At 46.1% G+C, this 19,815-nt stretch overlaps 1 protein-coding gene across 1 annotated transcript; it reads left to right on the top strand.

The window, feature by feature from the left end:
• Positions 1–7,944: 7,944 nt before the first annotated feature.
• On the top strand, positions 7,945–15,576 carry LOC129339497 (vomeronasal type-2 receptor 26-like). Its single transcript, XM_054994077.1, has 7 exons — positions 7,945–7,967; positions 8,664–8,955; positions 9,526–9,609; positions 9,818–10,660; positions 12,110–12,337; positions 13,364–13,490; positions 14,678–15,576. Exons 1-7 carry the CDS (start codon positions 7,945–7,947, stop codon positions 15,574–15,576), a joined length of 2,496 nt encoding a protein of 831 aa, XP_054850052.1.
• The last annotated feature ends 4,239 nt before the right edge of the window (positions 15,577–19,815 follow it).

Here is a 19,815-nt window from a genome sequence, read left to right as displayed (position 1 = left end):
AAGGGGCTGTCTCCTTCCGGGCAAGCCAGCAACACATGGCCCCCGGCTTATGCAGCGTTGCTGCAGCCGGGTGTGCCAATTTGCTGACTTAGCCGGAAAAAGAGACAGACACAGGCTTGGAGATAAATGGCCGTTTATTAATATAACAACAATATACTGCATAACTACGGCAAGGGCCAACTATGCGGTACAGGCCAAGCCACGGGGTCACACCTGACCACCGCCTTGGCCTGTCTGGGCAAGCCCCAAAGCCCCGGGTATAGGCCATCCATTGGATAGCTGCCACCCGGCCAGCCAGGCTAACGGATCCCCCCACCAAGCTCCAAACGCCCCAGCCGTACAGCATGAGGGAAGGACTTGTACCTGGGGATCCCCGCAGGCGTCTGCCTGTGCTGTGGTAGCCGTCACAAGCATACCGCACTGATGGCAGACCCTGTTCCCCCACATCTGGGGGAAATGCCAGTGGGTGCTCACCGGCCCGCTCCCTATTCCCCAGAAATCTCCTGCCACCGCCTGGGCCAAGCCTCTGCTTAGGCCCTGACGCCCCACAGGTGGCTTAGGGCCAACCTCAGCCCTTGCCGCAGATCATCAAGGAATATCTCGTTGCCCTCTGGTGACAAATGGACACCATCATCTCGGTAGAGATGGGCAAATTCGGCCTTAATCCTCGGGTGAGGCAAATAAATCCCCAGGCCTGCCCCTAAAGGTTTCTTCATAGCCCGGTTTGCCTTGCGCCGCGCTCCCTCTATCGCCCGCGGGTCAAGTGCGTTGCGCCACACCCGACGCTGCAACATCTCGGACCAAAAGATGAGCACACCAGGCCACCGGCGGCTTATCTCGCGCAGGTCCACAGCTGCCTGCAAAGAAAGGGCCTTACCTTGCACAAGGCCAAGGTCATTCCCGCCCAAGTGTATAACCAAGATGTGTGGGGGTGGACCCGTCCGCCCCCTGAACAAGAGTGGTAACAAGGCCGGCCACCGAAGGCCACGCCTTCCAAGCCACTCGACCGTGGCAACAGCACTCAGCCCGAGCTGGGATCCGATGGAAGTCCGTCTGGCCTGGTGGGCAGCCCAGAACACCATGCTGTGCCCGCAAATTATGATTCTGCGCTTCACAGGGCCCGGCGCCGCACCTAAGAAAACAACAGTTAGCAAGGGCTGTCAACAATGGGACAAGGGGCGGATATACGAGCGAAACGCGCCAGACCGCCACCTGCCTACCTGCTGAATAGCCCTCTGGGGATAACCCATCGCAGCGGCAGTAGAAGCCGCTCCAATTCGAAAAGAGTGGGTCCCGAACTTGACCCCCGACAACCCAAGCTTACCAAGGGCCCGCTCTGTAACCGCCCAGAACTGATAACGGGTCAATGGGGCCCCATCAGCGTGCCGAAAGAAGGCCCCAGGAGCGTCACCCCACAGCTCAACGTAATCCTTAAGGGCATGCACTGGGCAGAGCTCCCCGTCCGAACAAGGACCAAGAACCAGAGTGGTTCCAAGCTGCCTCTGATCAGTCTTTGAGCGACGGATCCTAACGGATACCTTATCCCCCACAAATTTAATGTCCCCAGCCGCCAAGGCCCTACCAGACGAATCAACACGAGACTGCACAACCAGCTCGCTGACCCTCAATGCCCCAAAAAAGGCCAGTAAAGACGCCGCATGAAACAGCCTTTGCTCATAAGATGATGAGCACACCTCAGCCCATGTGGCACCCAAACCCTTCAGGACTGAAGGGGAAATCGGCTGCCTCTGGTCCCTAGGAGCCGCAGCTTCCCGCGACCAACCCTCGAGCATTTTGCGGATCCTAAAGTCCGCCGTGGCCTCTGGAAGGCCACGCGCTTTACTAACAAAGGCCAGGGCAGCCAACTGGCCCCTGATGGACTTAACAGACAAGCCACGACCATGCTGAACCACACAAAAGTGCATGAGATGCTCCGAAGGAATGGGCCATATATCCCGGAGACCCACCGTCCCCCTGAACTCGGAGAACTGCCCTACCGCACGATCATATGCCCTCCGAGTACTAGGAGCTAAGGCCAACTGGATCGCCCGGTTCGCTTCCACCTTCCAAGATGCCAAAGCTCGCTGGGCATCCGTGCTGGCAGACGATCGGCCTCCGGGGCGAGGAGCCAGAACCGTTCCATCTGTTGGCGAGACAACGCGTCTGCCACACCGTTATTAATTCCAGGAACATGTCTGGCTCTGAACAATATATTCAATCGCAGGCACCTAAGGGTAAAAGCCCGCACCAGCCGCATGACTCTTGGCGACTTAGAGGTCAAGGAGTTAACAACATGCACCACAGCCTGATTATCACACCAGAACTGTACAGTGTGGTTTGACAGCTCATCCCCCCAAAGCCAGACCGCCACAAGCAAAGGAAAAAATTCCAGGAACGTCAAGTCCCGGGACAACCCCTGCTCCAACCAATCAGCCGGCCAATGGGCTGAACACCAGTGACCCCTAAAGTAGACCCCAAACCCCAGGGAACCAGATGCATCGGAAGTGACCTGAAGCTCGGCCTCGAGCAACAAATCCTCCCTCCAAAACGTAACTCCGTTAAATGAACCCAAAAAATCCCTCCAAACCTGGAGGTCCGCCCGCATGTCGCGGCTGAGGCGCAGCCGGTGATGAGGCAATTTCAGGGACCCCATGGCATCACAAAGACGCCTCAAGAAGGCTCTACCCGGAGCAACTGCCTTGCAAGCAAAGTTCAAGTGCCCCACCAACTGCTGCAATTCATGGAGGGAAACTTTATTCCGCCCCATAAATGCATCAAGCCGCTCGCGAAGGTCCTGGACCTTGTCCCCGGGGAGTCGTAATGACTGCTGAACGGTATCCAACTCAATCCCCAAAAAGGTCAACACCGTGGAGGGACCCTCAGTCTTCTCGTGAGCTAAGGGGACCCCTATCTCGTCGGCTAGGGAAATAAAGGTGGCAAGCAGCCTGGCACACTGCCCAGTGCCACACGGCCCAACGAACAAAAAATCATCCAAATAATGACAGGTATCAGAGCTGGCCGAGCGGCACCGCTGCTCCCATTCCAAAAAGGAACTGAAGCGCTCAAAGGCCGCGCACGAAATGGAACAGCCCATGGGGAGGGCCCTGTCCATGTAAAACTTGCCCTCAAAAGCAAAGCCAAGGAGCTCAAAGTCCTCAGGGTGGACCGGGAGAAGGCGGAACGCTGACTTAATGTCGCACTTTGACATTTCAGCACCGATACCACAACGGCGCACGACCTTGACCGCCTGGTCAAAAGACGTATAACGCACCGAACACAGATGCTCAGGAATGGCATCATTCACCGAATCTCCCCTAGGAAAAGACAAGTGATGAATGAGGCGGAACTCACCAGCCGCCTTTTTTGGCACCACACCGAGTGGGGAAACCCGCAAACAAGGAACGGGAGGGGTGTCAAATGGGCCGAGAACACGGCCCTCTGCACACTCCTTTGCAATCTTAGCGCGCACTATGTCTTCCATGCCAGCCACAGACCGAAGGTTGGCTGCCATAAAAGGCATGCATTGGCCCTGAAACGGAATCCGAAAACCAAACTTAAACCCCGAAACTAAATATTCCGCATCAACGCGGCAAGGGTAAAAGGCCAATAGGCCCTCAAGTACCCTCAGATTTATTGGGCTGGGCCCCTTTTCCAGGCCCCTGCTGATTACCCCCACCACCGTATCGTCTACCTCCCCCACCGGGCTTGGCCTTGGGGCAAGCGGCATAGGAATGGAGGCCGGCACAGGCCGGGCATTCATGCCTGTATTTACAGGCCTTCCGATTGCAATGCCCCTTGGATGTGAAATCCCAGCAAAGCAGCTGGGGTTGAACCTGCTGCCCCGCCAGAGCGCGGGAACCAGTCACATTTTGCGGGCGGGAAATTAAGTGGCCACTGTCCGATCTATCACCCGAGTTAGGCTTAGCCGGGGTCATAACCTGCAGCCAAAGCTGCTGGTGAACCTGATCCCATGGCAGGTTTGGGTTCATAGCAGCACGCATCCTGAACTCTTCATCATATTGGAGCCAGGCAGGGCCAACAAATATCGTGTAGCCCTTATAGATAATATCCAAGTATTGGAAAAGGGAAACAGCCCTCCAGGGCTGCGCTCTCACCAATACGCCCGCGTAAATCAAAAACCCGAGTAACCAATTCGACCAGTTCCTATCCACCTTACGCCGCCTAATTTTTTCCTTGTCTTTCTCATCCAAATCGTCTTTGTCCTTCTTCTCCAGTTCCCTGAAGAGAAGGGTAAAGACATCCACGTATTCCCCCCGAACAATTTTGTCCCGGGTGGCCTGAGTGAGATGGTCACCAAGAGGTAAAGCCGTATCCCCGAATGGCAGGGCTCTATATGGCACAAAACCATAAGGAGAAGACCCGAAAGAAGGGAATCCTCCCTGACCTCCATAACCATACGGCCAACTCGAGGATGGCAGCCCGAAAGGCAAAGTCGGCACCGAGGCTGGCAGCTGGCCCTGAGAAGTACTAGCACTACCATGCCAACCCAAAGGAGATGTAGGTGGCCACGCAGACGTGGAAGGAGAAGGTGATGAGTTAAGAGCAGTGTTCCAGGCCTGAGCCGAGTGCGGCAAGGCCGGAGAAGTGAAGCCAGGGGGCGCTGAGGCAGCAGGCTGACCCCAGGGCCCCCAAGGACAGGTGCAAGGCTGCTGAGACACAGCCAACTTACCATCCTGCGACACCGGATCCACAGCAATGGCCACTTGCCCTCCCTCAGCAGCAGCCTCCTGCTCGTGCTCGGGCACAGGAACCTCCTCCACCGGGTGCACTTGATCCTGGCTAACGCTGGGCTCACCACTCTCAAGGGGAAAGGACGATTCCAGAGCAGCGATGCGCCTCAAGATGTCTTTCTGAAAGGCAACCGGTGCAACTTTAGTAGTGGGCCGCCGAACCCTGGCTCTGGATGCCCCCGGCTGGCTCCCAACCCGAGCCCGTTCCAAAGCAACTAAGCGCTCAAGGATCTCCCCCATATTGGAACCCCCTTCATCCTCGTCAGAAGAGGACACTGTTGGAGGGTGGGGTCTCTTAGCGGCCTTTTTTGCTGGCTGTTTGCCCTTAGATGGGCCACCTCCCTTCTTAGGAGGCATAATGCGAGCACACCCGCTATTAAACAAGGGGCAATGAACTGCTAAGTAAAGCAAGGAAGGCTTGCCTTGCCCTGGGTTAAGCTTGCAGTTGCATATAAGAATAAAGCTATAATTGCGCCAAAACCACCCACACTCCCAAGCACGAGAGTGGGACTCAGACCCCTGTGCAAACCACGGCTCACAGGGACCCAAAATGGCCGCCCGGCACACTCAAAATGGCGGCCACCCAATTAAGAATAGGCTGTAAAGCCACCCCTGTAAAGCCCCCAGACAAAATTTCTTAAATGCAAGGGAAGCCACCCACTACCAGCCCGAGCAAAGCCTGCAACCCCCAGCTGCAAAGAAGTGTGTGTGGGGGAAAACAGGGCCGCAAGTATGGGCCAATAACAAGAGGGGGGGGGAATTCGCAATCCACCCCCAACCACCACGCAGGAAGACCCTGCAGCAGGCGAAGCCTGGGAAAAACTAGGCAGGGCCCACCAGAACACGCTGCTGCCGCCCCCGAACGGCTAGCCGGGCAAGCGCTGCAAAGCGCAGAGCAGCCGCGGAGTCAGGCCGCGGCGTCCCACCGCCGGTAAACAGGGAGCGCCCGGCCGAACAATGCTGCGGTGCCACCCCACAAGCCCCGAAAAAAGGGGGGGGGAGTGCGCGCCGAAAAACGCCTCGTCCTCCACGCCCAGAGCCGAGCGCAGCGCTGCCTCTGTTCCTCGCCGCCGCGACCGCCGACTCCGACGCCTCCAAAGCAGCCTCTTCCAGCTGCAACGATCCCCTCTGCCTAAGCTCTCCGTTGCCCTGCGACGCAGGCCACCAGAGCTACTCGGAGGGAGGAAGCACCTTCCACCACCGAGCTAAAAGGCAGACTGAGAGGCCGGGAGAACGGAGCAGCCTACTAAGGCGCAAGCTCCGCCCCCCCAGCCAAATGCCCGTATGCCCGGGAAGGGGCTGTCTCCTTCCGGGCAAGCCAGCAACACATGGCCCCCGGCTTATGCAGCGTTGCTGCAGCCGGGTGTGCCAATTTCTTTTCCTCCCTGCTGCCTCATGGGATTTCCAATGAGCTCTATGGCACAGCCTGTCACAGTCAATATGTGTTTTCCACCAGCAATATTAGAAACATCTCCCTGTCCTCTTCAAGTCACCCAGCTCCATAGTAAATGAAGGTAATAAATTTGATCTGGAGAGTCAGAGAGGTTGACAGGTGGCCACTTCCATAGCTTCCAGGAACTTCTCATTCCAGACTTGACAGGCTTATTCAATTCCTATATTTCCACATCACATTCTCAAAATGGCCATTAGAATTAACATAGGTTTCCAGCGTAATACTGGCATCTGGCAGGCAGTGGATGAGGGCAGAGACATATAAATATGTGGTGTTCTGATGCCATGACTTCACTTCCAATGTGATTCCAGATGTGACATCATCGTGTCAGTGTAATACTCTAGGATTCATCCAAAACTCTGTGGAATTTTGAGGGAGTCCTAGAGCATCATGTTGATGCAGTGACATCACTTCTGGTGCCGTAGCATTGGAACATCACATATCCCCCCATATTTTTCTATGTCATTCTACTTAGCAGTACAGCCCAACTCAAACTGCCAATGGGAGGTTTCGAACCATAGCACAGGGCAGCCCTAAATTAACTCATGAAGTTCCTCTCTTAATAGAACAGATGCCTGTACTTCTGGTGGTGTTTTCTTGCTATGGACCATTCCAAATCCAAGTGCCTCTTGGGATCCAGCTGTAGAAAGGAAAAAAAAACTAGTAAGGTGTGATAAACATAATTTCTTCAGCAAGTCCATGGGGAGTACCCTGATGTGAATGGTTGACATCCTTCCCCTTTAATTAAGAAAGAGACTATAATTCTACCTGTCAAACCTTCTGTGGAAGTTCAGTGGGTATTAGTAACAATATCAATAGGATTGTCTGAATAAAGCATATGAATATATCCCATCACCTTCAGAATGGACACTAACAGCTAGGAACAGACCAAGATCTATGAGCGGGATCCTTTAGTTTTTTAATCCTAGGCTGTTTGTCTCTTAGCGATATGAATGTCCATTCATATCAAGGACATAAAGGATTTAATGACATTGTAAGAGATACAAATAGAGAAATCTGTACTTGGAATGAAGATTTGTACTCAGGATGGGGATATTAGTGAGACTGCTGTTGTTACTGCTTCCTCATATGTTATGCAAGAATCACATTAATAAGTGCAGGGTGAATGATTTACACCTTCCCCTTTATGAACATCATAAGTCTCATCAGTCAGGAGACCTCATTATTGGGGCCATTGCTTCTCAAACTTTTCTTGCCTACAGTTCAATAGCCTTCAATGAAGATCCACAACAGGCATTAGCTGAAGAACTTGCGTAAGGATTTTTTAAAAATAAAAAACAACCTTTGTATTTCCATTTGTTTTGCCTGCTAATAGAGTTATTGGGCTTATGAAGTATAGAATTCAAACAGTGCCTTATCCTGTTGGAATGGTCAAAGAAACTCCCTTTGGTCCAAGAGTAGAAGAGAGAGGAAAGTCCCTTCAGAATGTATTCAAGGTTTAGTTTCCTCTGCTCACTCTAGTGTCATAAGAAGTGGTTTTATTAGCTCATGTTATACATTTCTTTTTGCATTCTGTCTTACACTTTTATTTTATTACGGGTCTTTTTTTACTGTAAATTTATCATGTCATAATACAGAGTAAACAGCCTGGGGAGAGAGGCTGTGGCTTAGGCTTAGAGCATCTGCTTTGCATGAAGAAGGTTCCAGGTTCAGTCTCCAGTATCTCCAGCTAAAACAGGATCAAGAAGGACGTGATGTGAAAGACCTTTGCTTGAGACCATGGAGAGCTGTTGCCAGTCAAAGTATGATAGACGAAGGGTTCGTGTATCATATTTAGAAATAATGGGCTGGATTTATTTCTGATGGCACTATTCGGCTGGCACAACAGGGAGAAGGAAACCCATTTTTACCGAAACAATCTACATCCTTGATCCCAACAACATGCCATACTTTTAAAAGCCATTTACGCCACATATAATTAAGGTTTCTCTTAATTCTCTTTATATTTCTTCTGAGATGCCTATCTTTTGGTTTCAACTACTGCAGAATTTATTTCATCTGAGATGTGTTTAGGAAACTTTAATTGCATGGAAGCAACTACCATTTCCTTGATATCTTCCTGATTCTTAATATTAAAAAAGATCTGTTACTTTTGTTATGCTTGGATAAAGCTGAATTACACAAGAAACTGGAAGCAAAGCATCTTCATAAGATATTTCATGCAAATGGGCTCCATAATAGAATAACAAGATTTGGGTCCAGTAGCACCTTAAAGACTGACTAGATTTCCCGGGTATGAGCTTTTGAGAGTCAGAACAATCTTTCTCAGATATCTGACTCTCAAAAGCTCATGCAGAATTTCCTAGCTTAAGGACTGTCAAAAGAATGATTGTGTATAAATACAGTTGTGGATATGAATGAAGAATATGCAGAATACTGACAATAACTTTAATAAGTATGAGCAATCCATCTGATACAGATTGCAACTCTCGTTCTAGGGTAGTAACTAAGAATTACCAGCACATCCTGGCTTTGGAATTTGCAGTCAAAGAAGTCAATGAAAACCCTCACATCTTACCCAATATCACCTTGGGCTTCTACATCTATGACAGCTGTTTCAATGCAAAGTGGACCTACCAATCCACAATGAAACTTTTATCTACAGTAAAAAAATTTGTGCCCAATTATAAATGTGACACCCAGAATGACGTGATAGCAGTCATCGGGGGACTGGACTTTCAAACCTCCCTTCATGTAGCCACTCTCTTGGATATCTACAAGATTCCTCAAGTAGGATATATGTTCTTTGGTATGATTCTGGGAAGTAGAGATAAAAACAGGTCCCTCTGAAGTAATCAGATGGAGTGGGGGAGAGGAAATGAATCTATTTTTAAAAATAGTGTTTTAAAAACGCCCAACAAAGTTTCCACCGAGTAAGTGGCTGCAGAATGGAAACTCCTCAACTGATATACCACAATAGAAGGGACTAAACACATGCATTCAGGCTCTGTGGGTGCAATTACTCTCCCCTCTGTGCAAATATACTGCTGATGATTTGGAATGTCTGCTCAAAATTTGCATGTTGTAAAAATAACTGAGAACACAGCTTATGTCATCTATAGGTCTGTGGAAATAATAATAATGTTCTAAATGTACGTCTACAACATGGGTCCCCAGTCGAGTTGAACTTGTGGGCACATTTGTAATTTTGAGAACAGATCATAAATACTGCAACAGGATGGTTGCTGTAGGGTCTGAGGTCCAGTAACAAAACATTTGGAGGTTCCTTAAAACATTAGGAAGTTGCAAGCCAAACGTCCTTCTCTAATGGAAATGGCTGTTTCCAAATGCTTCCTGTAGAAACAAAGGCAGTGCCTCCTGGGCTCTACTGAAGATCCTTGTACTCCTTTGAAGGACTGGATCTTTGCTTTGGGGAAGAAGCAAGTGAGTGCCAGGAAACAAACCACAGGCACCACATTGAGGATCACTGATACCTGGCGGAGAAATTCGCCTGGCAGAATTCTAATTCTTGTGCAAAGAAATATAGTCTCACCCCAACCCCCCTAATGATAGCACAGGACAGTAACAATGATATATCCTGCAAAATTGTCATATATTACATGTGATTGTCTCTTCCTCTTCACTCCTTTAGCTCATCTATGGCTCTGCTCCAATGATGAATGAAAAAAACCCAGGCCTTCACTTCTACAAGATGGCCCCTAATGAAGGGCTTCAGTATGAGGGAATCATCTCTTTATTGCTTCATTTCAGGTGGACATGGATTGGGGCTCTTACTATGGATGATGACAATGGAGAAAAAATTGTGCAAACTGTACTTTCAGTATTTTCCCAGCGTGGCATTTGTTTTTCCTTCATAGAAAGGAGCCCGACATTTACTTTTCTCAGTGATTATGAACACATTATGCAACGGGGACTGGAAATACATGACAAAATCATGAGAAGCAAAGCCAATGTGTTGGTATGTTATGGAGACTCTTATTCCATGGTTTTTCTGTTCTGGTTGCCTCAGCTATCAGAAACATCAAAAGGTAAAGTTTGGATTATGACATCCCAGATGGAGTTTATTTCAATGGGCTATCAAAGGAATTGGGACAAACAAATCATTCATGGTTCTCTGTCCTTCACAATTCAGTCCAATAATCTACCAGGATTTCAAGAGTTTGCATCGAGCACAAAACCTTCCGGCAAAATAGGAGATGGTTTTCTCAGGGACTTCTGGCAACAGGTCTTCAGCTGTGTCCTGCCAAATCTGGTTTTAGGTAGGGTGGAGGAGAAGATTTGTTCTGGGGATGAGAAACTGGAGGACCTTCCTGGGTCTTTTTTTGAAATGAGCATAACTGGGCACAGCTACAGCATTTACAACTCTGTCTATGCTGTGGCCCATGCGGTACATGCCATGATTGCACATGGACTCAGTTGTAGAGTAACTGTAGAGAGAGGGCGACTGAAACTTCAGTATCAAGAGTTATCGCAGGTAATAGCATAAATATCTTCATACGAGGGAGCACCATGTTTATTTGTGTATCATCAGGCCCTGATCTTCAGAGTAAATGATATCCCTGAACCTCTTCCTGTGCTCATATTTTCATTTTCCCTCCTCTCCCCAGCAGCTAAAAACTGCACAGTATTTAATGATTCATGCTAATGCATCCCACAAGATAAATGTTTAATCTTTTAAGGGAAGAGTCTATCTAAATTCCCCAATATTGTTTCTTTTGAAATCCATTTATCTCCCCAGTGGGTACCCAAAGTAGCTTACATCATTCTGTTCTCCTGCATTTTATCCTCACAACAACTATGAGGTAGGTTAGCCTCAGAGAAAACAATGGGGAATCCAAAACATAGTGGGAATTCAAACCTGATTCTCCTGGATCCTAGTCTAACATTCTAACCACTAAACCCCACTGATTCCTGGAGTCCATAAGGTGAAGGGGGTCTAGTGTTGAAGGCTGAGTGTAGGCATGGGCAAGGAAGGTGCATTACTAAGATCAAGGTTTTCTCCATCTAAAATTCAGAGAGTCTGATTGGTTGATATCAAGTTTTCCAAGTTCTACCATTTACATGACAGTCCACAAATCATTCTCATCTGAGGAGTTTGTGACTTGGACTCAGGGAATAGGTTAGTCCTGAAAATTCTGACCCAGACCTAGCTCAGAACCTTCAGAAAGTTTTATTCATCACATATCTTCTAACAATACTCTAGGGCCATTTTGAAGCAAATACACAGAAATCTGTTTTGCAAGCCTCCAGACTTATGTATTTGCATGTGTGAGAGAGTTGGTATGAGAAACGGGAATAAAATCTTTTACTTTAGAATATAAATGTATACTGATTGAAAACAACACAAACTGAACTCTCAGAGTGCATGTATATGCATCAAATAGGTATTCAAAGAAACGGCCAAAATAAATGAACATTTTTATTTAAAACTTCCGAAGAATTTGAAAATTAAATTAAATTGGGCAGGAAAGTTGTGTATTTACCTACAATATTTAAAGCAAAGTGATGTGTGGAATAAAATGAAGACATCTAGTGAAATCCTAAGCAGAGTTACTCTAATGGACTTTCAATGGGCTTAGACTGGAGTAACTCTGCTTAAGATTTCACTCTTAAACAATTAATGGCAATGCCTGTAGATATCAATCTGGAAGATCCAATGTGCTGCTGTTTAGTTGCAGCTTTTGTAAAGTCTTGAAAACATGAAGGCATGAAACTGCCTTATATTGAATCAGAGCATTTATCCATTGAGGTTGGTACTCAGATTGGCAGTGGTTCTCCAGGATTTCAAAGAGAGGTCTTTCACATCACCTATTACCTGATCCTTTTAACTGGAGATGCTGAGGATGCCAAGGGCTGAACCTGGGCCAAGCAGATACTCTACCACCGAGTCATGCCCCCTCTTGCCATTTCTTTTCCTGTCTAGCTCCATCACTTCCTGAGGGGTCTGTCATTTAACAACAGCGCCGGGGACATGGTTTCCTTTGACCGCAATGGGGAGTTAGTAGCTGGGTTCGATATCATCAATTGGATCATTCCCTCCAACCAATCTTTTGAGAGAGTGAAAGTTGGCAAGATGGATCCACTGGCTCCTCCAGGACAAACATTCACCATTAATGAGAAGGCTATCATATGGCACACCTGGTTTAACCAGGTAGGATGCAAGTGTAAGCAATTTTGAATGAAGCTGAAGTCTTAGTCCTGATGTGCAAAATAGTGTTGAGTCCCTGAAAAAAATATATTAATTTTGTTTCAAAGAAAATGTGTCAGTTGATGTAAGAAATGAGGCTCCATCCATTTAAACTCTCGTTTCCGTTGAATGTGCATTTATTTATTTACTTACTTTATTTATAGTCTGCCTTTCTTATTGAGATCTAGGTGTCACACAGTGTAAGTCAGTAAGATCAATAGCTCGGTCATTCAATAACAATGCAACAGGATATGGATTGCAGAAATTTGAATACAGAAATCTGATACAGAGCTGAAACCATTCTGAAACATATATTGACAATTTGTAGGAAGAGATAAGAGATGCTTTTTATTATATCATTGCTTTAATATATACAAAATCACAACATTCTTGCACACTTAGCCAAATTTCGTTCAATGAGTCAAACTAGATATTGCTTGAAATGGATGGGCACTGCTTGACCTTTTTATAGCACCTATGTGAAGCAGATACTTGATGAGATGTCACATATATTACACAAACACAATACAAAAAAAGTTAGTGAAATGACAGTCTACAGATGTATGAAGTTACAGAAGATGTATGAAGTTACAGAAGATTTCTAAAATGGTCAAAAGAAACAGATAACATCAATACATGTAATGAAGACATGTTGAATCCCCTCAATGTAGATTTCAGTCTTGTTAGCATAGCAACATGCATAGAGTCACATATAGTGGATTAGATTCAACGAGCTTTTCCACGGGTGGAAAAGTCAGAAGGAGTCTCTGGTAAACTCCAGAAGCGGCTGTGCTGGAGATCTGGAGACCTCCACGTACAAAAGTCTTGTGGGATGAAGACTTTAGTAAGAAGGGGAATTTGGCAAGATTGCTTGAAAAAACCTCAGTGGCTACTGTATTACATCAGTAAATAAAAATGATACTGGAACTGTAACAATTCAAAGATCAATGTTCTAATGTATATTGTTCTCACTTTTCTTCTATTCATTAGACACAGCCTCTCTCTGTATGTACTGAAAGCTGCCAGCCAGGTTATAGTAAGAAAATGAAGGAAGGGGAGCCATTCTGTTGTTACAACTGCATCTTATGCCCAGAAGGGAAGATTTCTGATGAGAAAGGTAAGACCTATATTGTACAGGGCTATCAAGCAAATTGGCTGTATGTCTATGTAAAATCATTCAGTTTTGTTATCTTTGTCTCCTTTTTGAAATATGGCTGAAACTTTTGGTTGCTTGGTTGGGAGGAAAGGAAGTATCTCATATATGCTTATGTGTGAGTATTTGCCTCTGGTAAAACTACAGTGCAATCCCAGGCAGAATTATCCCAGTCTAACCCATTGACTTCAAGGGGCCCTAGATTAGAGTACTTCTTCATAAGATTGCACTGAAACTGGCCCAATCAAAAGCTACATTCTTCTGATTAAACTAGGCATTAAATGATGAGATTATTACATTTAGAAGGTATCTGAATATGATTGATGGAGGGAGATGTAATTCAACGTGTCCTTGAAAGATGTATTGGTAGGGTTGGTTCCTCTGTAGTAAGAGAGGATCACAAGAGACATTAAAACACAGCTTTATTTATGTATGTATTTATACTACACTTTTCCCCACAAAGGGGCTTACAAAGGGGTTCCCATAAAAGAGTTCTCATCTTCTCCATTTTATCCTCAGAAAAACAACCCTGTGAGAACAGCTAGGCTGAGAAAGAGACTGGCTCAAGATCACTTAGCAAGCTTCCATGGCAGAGAAGGATTTTGAATCTGGGTCTGTCAGCTCCTGGTCTGGCACTCTAGTCTCTATAACACACTGGTTCTCTGCACTGAGTCCCCTAAGGATTGTGGACACAACCCAAGATGTTGGTTTTGTGGTGACTGAAAGTGCTGTCAAGTCATAGCTGACTTATGGCAGGCCCTGCTGGGGCTTTCAAGACAAAAGACTAAGAGAGGTGATCTGCCATTGTCTGCCTCTGCAACCCTGGTCTTTGTTGGATGTCTGCCAGCGAATTACTAGCAAGGCAGACCCTTAGCTTCCGAGATCTGACGAGATCAGGTTTTTCTGGGCTATCCAGGTCAGGGCAAAGTGTTGGTTTAACCTTTCAAAATTCTGTTTCAATTGAGGTAATTAAACATGTCTCCATGTGTAATGACTGGTCGTCTTTGCCATCACACTCACACAACCACACCACATTTCATACGATCAGCACTAGATATAGAAAATTACTACTTGGAAAGGGACAATTTCAGCATATGGTGAAATGCTTGGGATATTTGTAGGAATCAGGCTGCGTATTTTCCCCCCCACAGACATGAATGATTGTTTCAAATGCACAGATGAAAATCATCCAAACAAAAACCAAGATTTATGTATTCCCAAGGAAACAAGCTTCTTGTCTTACGAAGAACTTTTGGGAATCAGTTTAGCCTTTTTTGCCATTTCCTTTGCTTTGGTAACAGGTTTGGTACTAGGAACATTTATCAAGTACCACAACACTCCCATTGTCAAAGCCAACAACCGGAGCCTCACTTACACTCTTCTCATCTCTCTCCTACTCTGCTTCCTTTGTGCTTTGCTATTCATCGGCCCACCTGAGAAGGTGACCTGTCTCCTGCGACAAACTGCTTTTGGCATCGTATTCTCAGTGGCTATTTCTTGTGTGTTGGCAAAAACTATCACTGTGGTTCTGGCTTTCATGGCCACCAAGCCTGCATCCAGCATTAGGAAATGGTTGGGGAAAAGGCTGGCCAGTGCCATTGTTCTTTCCTGCTCCTTTCTCCAAGCAGGCATTTGCACTGTCTGGTTAGTAACCTTTCCCCCATTCCCAGATGTTGACATGCACTCTGCAGTTGATGAAATTTTGTTGGAATGTAATGAGGGATCTGTAACTATGTTTTACTTTGTCCTGGGCTACATGGGCATTTTGGCTATTGTGAGTTTCATTGTGGCTTTTTTTGCCAAGAAATTACCTGATATTTTCAACGAAGCCAAATTCATCACTTTCAGCATGTTGGTGTTTTGCAGCGTCTGGTTATCTTTCATTCCAACCTACTTGAGCACGAAGGGAAAATACATGGTAGCTGTGGAGGTCTTCTCTATCTTAGCTTCTAGTGCTGGACTGCTGGGTTGCATTTTTTCCCCTAAATGCTACATGATTCTTTTTACATCTGGACTGAACAAGAAACAATTAATAAAGAGAAATTGCTGAGAAACTTCTGCCTATGTCCTTTGCAAAACTCTGCACCCAAAGGCGTGCGTGTACCTCAGTATTTTTCTGTTACCTCATCAGTAGGTTACTTATATAGATCTTCTTGAGAGCTCAAAAATTGCTTCCTTTTTCTTTTAAAACATTTTTGGTGTTAACAGGTTGCTTAAAAAGAAATAATAAATCCACCTACTTTCGTCCCTTCTTTTTTCTTTCCAGCACCTCTTCTTGAAGCCCACAAACTGCATTTTAGTTCAGACCAGTTTAGAATGTTTCCTTGGCAGGGGATGGTGAGATAGAAGACCTCAGAATAGTTCTCATGCACGTATGGAATTCAGCACACCACCATTCCCTCTGTATCACAACCATATACTCTCATAAATTTTAGGGAAATTGGGTCATTTCCTAAGAAAGAACACAACACAATTGCTCCAATGGGTTGGATCCAGCCAAACTTTTTGCTGGTGAAATAGGAAGGCAGAGTCCCATCTGATCACCCAAAAAGGCAACACTGGGGATCATGGGACCTGCATGGAGAAAAGCCACATGGTAATAAGGAGGGGAGCTGGGTGAGATTGAGTGAAAAAGCTGTCTGGATTCAAGCCAATATATGTAAGAATTAAAAAGTGACAGGTAAAATCTCTTCAATTTTAATATGGAATTGGGACAGTAGATTTGATCATCATTGACATAAGCTTAGGGTTCACAACAACAAAAGAGAAGCTACCATGGACTAAACAATAAAGCAAGCGGGATTCCCCCCGTGGTATACAATAAACACCAATATCAAGTTTGAAAAACTTATTCCTTAAAGTGCAAATGTATAGAAGGGCTACAGGTGCAGTCAATAAATATTAGTATCAAAAATATCATGTAGACACATTAATAAATAGGTAACACAAATAATGATAATCAAGATACCAAATATCACAATAAGTAAGTTCCAGCTGCAATCTCTGTTGGTTAAGGCAACAATAATCATACAGTGTAGCTGTTTTCTCCTACTACAGATAACAGTGTTCTCAAACAAAGGTTGCTTCCTGGATCTGAGGTAAGTAACAGTTGTACACTCTCAATATAATAGTCTTGTGAATAATTATTTCTTATTCCTTGTTTTGCAAAATAAATAATTATTCACAAGACTATTATATTAACCAACAGAGATTGCAGCTGGAGATTGGGAGACGTTACTCCGCCTCCTAAAGGATGCCAGATGGGCACGCAGGTCCAATAGCTTGTCATAAGGCAAACACAATGTTTGCTGCACAGTATCGAATTCTTGTATTGGTATCGCAGAAGAGAATTGTATTCCGAGGAGGTAGTGGTGCCATAGGTCTGTCCATCTTGCCTAAAGAGCCATCTTTGGCCTATACATGCCTTTGAATATGTGCCACATTACACTGAATCTGCCTTGTTAGGCTGTTTCATTTTTATGCTGATGCAAGCTTTGACCTCGAGATGGAATTCTCCCTGTCCCAGGCACAGTGCAGGGAGGGAGGTATCCATTAGGCACCTGGATTAAGAGTGTGGGTAGCATCAAATCTTGATTAAGGGAGGACCAGGCAATCAGGCCTTGGATTGGTGCCAGGCATTTAGCCTTATCAGCTAGGCTTAGATCACCAAGGCCAGCTTGACAGTGAAAGCATTCCTTGGCCTTGGTCCTCTGATTGATCACCTTCCCTCTCATCAAGATCCTTCTGGGGAGGGTAGTGTTGCAGGTGGGCATATCCAACTTTGAAGTATATAAGTCCGAGCAAGAACCATCTTAGTGGGGACTCAGTACAGACGAAAGCTGGTGTCGTGCTGTACAGAGCTTGGCTGTGGAGTCTGCCCATTGCTGCTAGTGAGGGTCCCCCAGTGACTGAAAGGGCATTGTGATTGCATCAGGTTACATCTTTCCTTTGCTTTATTTTATGCTATATGTTATATGCTGTATGTTTATCTCTTTGTCTTATGTCTTTATGTATATGCTTTGATTATTTTATTTGCTTTGTGTAATAAAGCCATTTTCCTTCACCATTAAAGTGTTCAATTGCAATCAAATCCTAAAAAGAACCACCTGCCCCTTGGCAGAACAATTCTATCCCCAAAAAGGTCAAGATCATCAAAGGTCACTCGGTTTTCTCATGTGCCAAGGGGACCCCCAGTTCCCCAGCCAAACTAACAAACCCTTCAAAATGACTGGTACATTGGCCAGTGTCTGCAGGCCCCATGAAAAGGAAGTCATCCAAGTAGTGCATCATGTCCTGGCCTTGAAGCCAGCAATGAAGCACCCGCTCAAGGAAAGAGCTGAAGCATTCAAAAGCAGCACAGGAAACAGCAGATACACAAGAGAGGCTTTCCAGGGAGAGTACAAATATGATAAGCCAAGGACTCCCTTAAAAGATGATAAAAATACCCAATGAACTATTCAACAGTATTTATTCTGAAGTGGTAACAGTGAAAAAAGTGCATAGTGTTTCTAATAAATATGATACAATAAATACAGTTTCAAAATTCATAAATACAATCAATCCATAAATATTCATAGAATTACAACAATCATATTCCAATTCATATATCTAAGAAACATTCCATTTCCTAAAAAGCATATTGTACAATAACTCCATAGTACATTCCATATGTAGTCGATGGTCTCAGATAAGTTCAATAAGCTGAATAGCCCAGTATTGGATCTGTGCTGTATTGCTTCACTTCAAAAGCTCTCTATTGTACACAAAAGACAGCTAGAATTCCTATGCATGTCCCACCTGGAATTAGGGTGTAGCTTCTCAAAAATCCTTGGGATAAACTGGAAGAAGGCAAAATGCTGACTTAATGTTGCATTTGGCCATCTTGGCCCCAACCCCACATCGACGAACCACCTTGACTGCTTGGTCAAAAGATGTGTACCGTACTAGGCACAGGTGCTCAGGAGTGGCGGCATTAACAGAACACCCCCCCCCCCCCAGGATAAGAGAGATGGTAAATAATTCTAAACTCACCTGCCGTCTTTTTGGGAACCACACGCAGTGGGGAGATCCACAAATTTGGAACAGGGGGGCAGGGTAGGGTCCTAACACCCTACCCTCTGCATATTCTTTAGCTAGTTTTCCCCTTACAACCCCTTCCATGCCATAAACTGAGCGAAGGTTAGCTGACATGAAAGGGGTCTAGGATCCTGAAACAGGATTCAAAACCCCTCTGTAAAGCCTTCTAAGAGACACAGGGCATCATCTCGTCTGGGGTATGTGGCTAAGAGCCACCTAAGTGCCCTCAGATTTATGGGGCTGAGCCCCTTTTCCAGCCTGCTGCTGCTGGTTGCCCTCACCCCCCTACAGCCATGCTTGCCACCTGGCCTCTGGTGCTTACATGCCATAAAGGTGTGAGGCCCTCACAGATAAGGCGCTCGTGTCCAAATCTGCAAGATTTTCTATTACATACCCCCAGGGAAATGAATTCCCAACAAAGGAGCTGGGGTTGAACTGACTGCCCCGCCATGGTGCGGGTGTTGGTACCGACATTTGACCTCTGCACTAAGTGACCGCTGTCCAAATGATCTCCCATGTTGGGCTTAGCCGATGATATTACCTGCAACCACAGTTGCTGATGAATTGGGTCCCAAGGCATATTAGGATTAAGGGCTGTCCTCATTCAAAACTCCTCATCATACTGGAGCCATGCGACCCCAGTAAAATCATTGTACCCTTTGTATATTATATCAAGGTACTGTAACAACGAAGCAGCCTTCCATGACTGAGCCCTGGCTATAACCCCCGCATATATCAAGAAACCGGGCAGCCAATTAGCCGAGGTCCTATCAACCTTTCTACGTTTCAGCCTCTCCTTATCCCTTTCATCCACTTAATCTTGATCCTTTTTCTCCAGCTCTCTGAAGAGAAAGGTAAAGTTGTCAACTTATTTGCCCCATAGGATCTTAACTCTGGTGGCTTGTGTAAGATGGTCACCCAAAGGAAGTGTCACGTCCCCAAAGGGTAAGGCCTTGAAGGGGACTGACCTGTACAAGGATGGGCCATACATAGAACTAGCCCAAGGGGTACCTGAGAAGGCCTGCCAATGGGCCAAGGAGCCTGATGGGGACTGCCTATCATCTCCCTGCCATGGAACAGCAATGTACGGACTGCTAAGTGGCCCCACATACTGGCTGGGCAATGCTTGTTGAGGCCAGAAGGCCATGAGCCTGGCTGTCCCCCATCTTGAGACGTACTAGGCTGCATTCAAGCTGAATAAGGTGGGGGGTAG

The sequence above is a fragment of the Eublepharis macularius genome, chromosome 12 (assembly GCF_028583425.1).
Source record: "Eublepharis macularius isolate TG4126 chromosome 12, MPM_Emac_v1.0, whole genome shotgun sequence".
NCBI lineage: Eukaryota > Metazoa > Chordata > Lepidosauria > Squamata > Eublepharidae > Eublepharis > Eublepharis macularius.
This window is presented reverse-complemented; position numbering and strand designations above follow the sequence as displayed.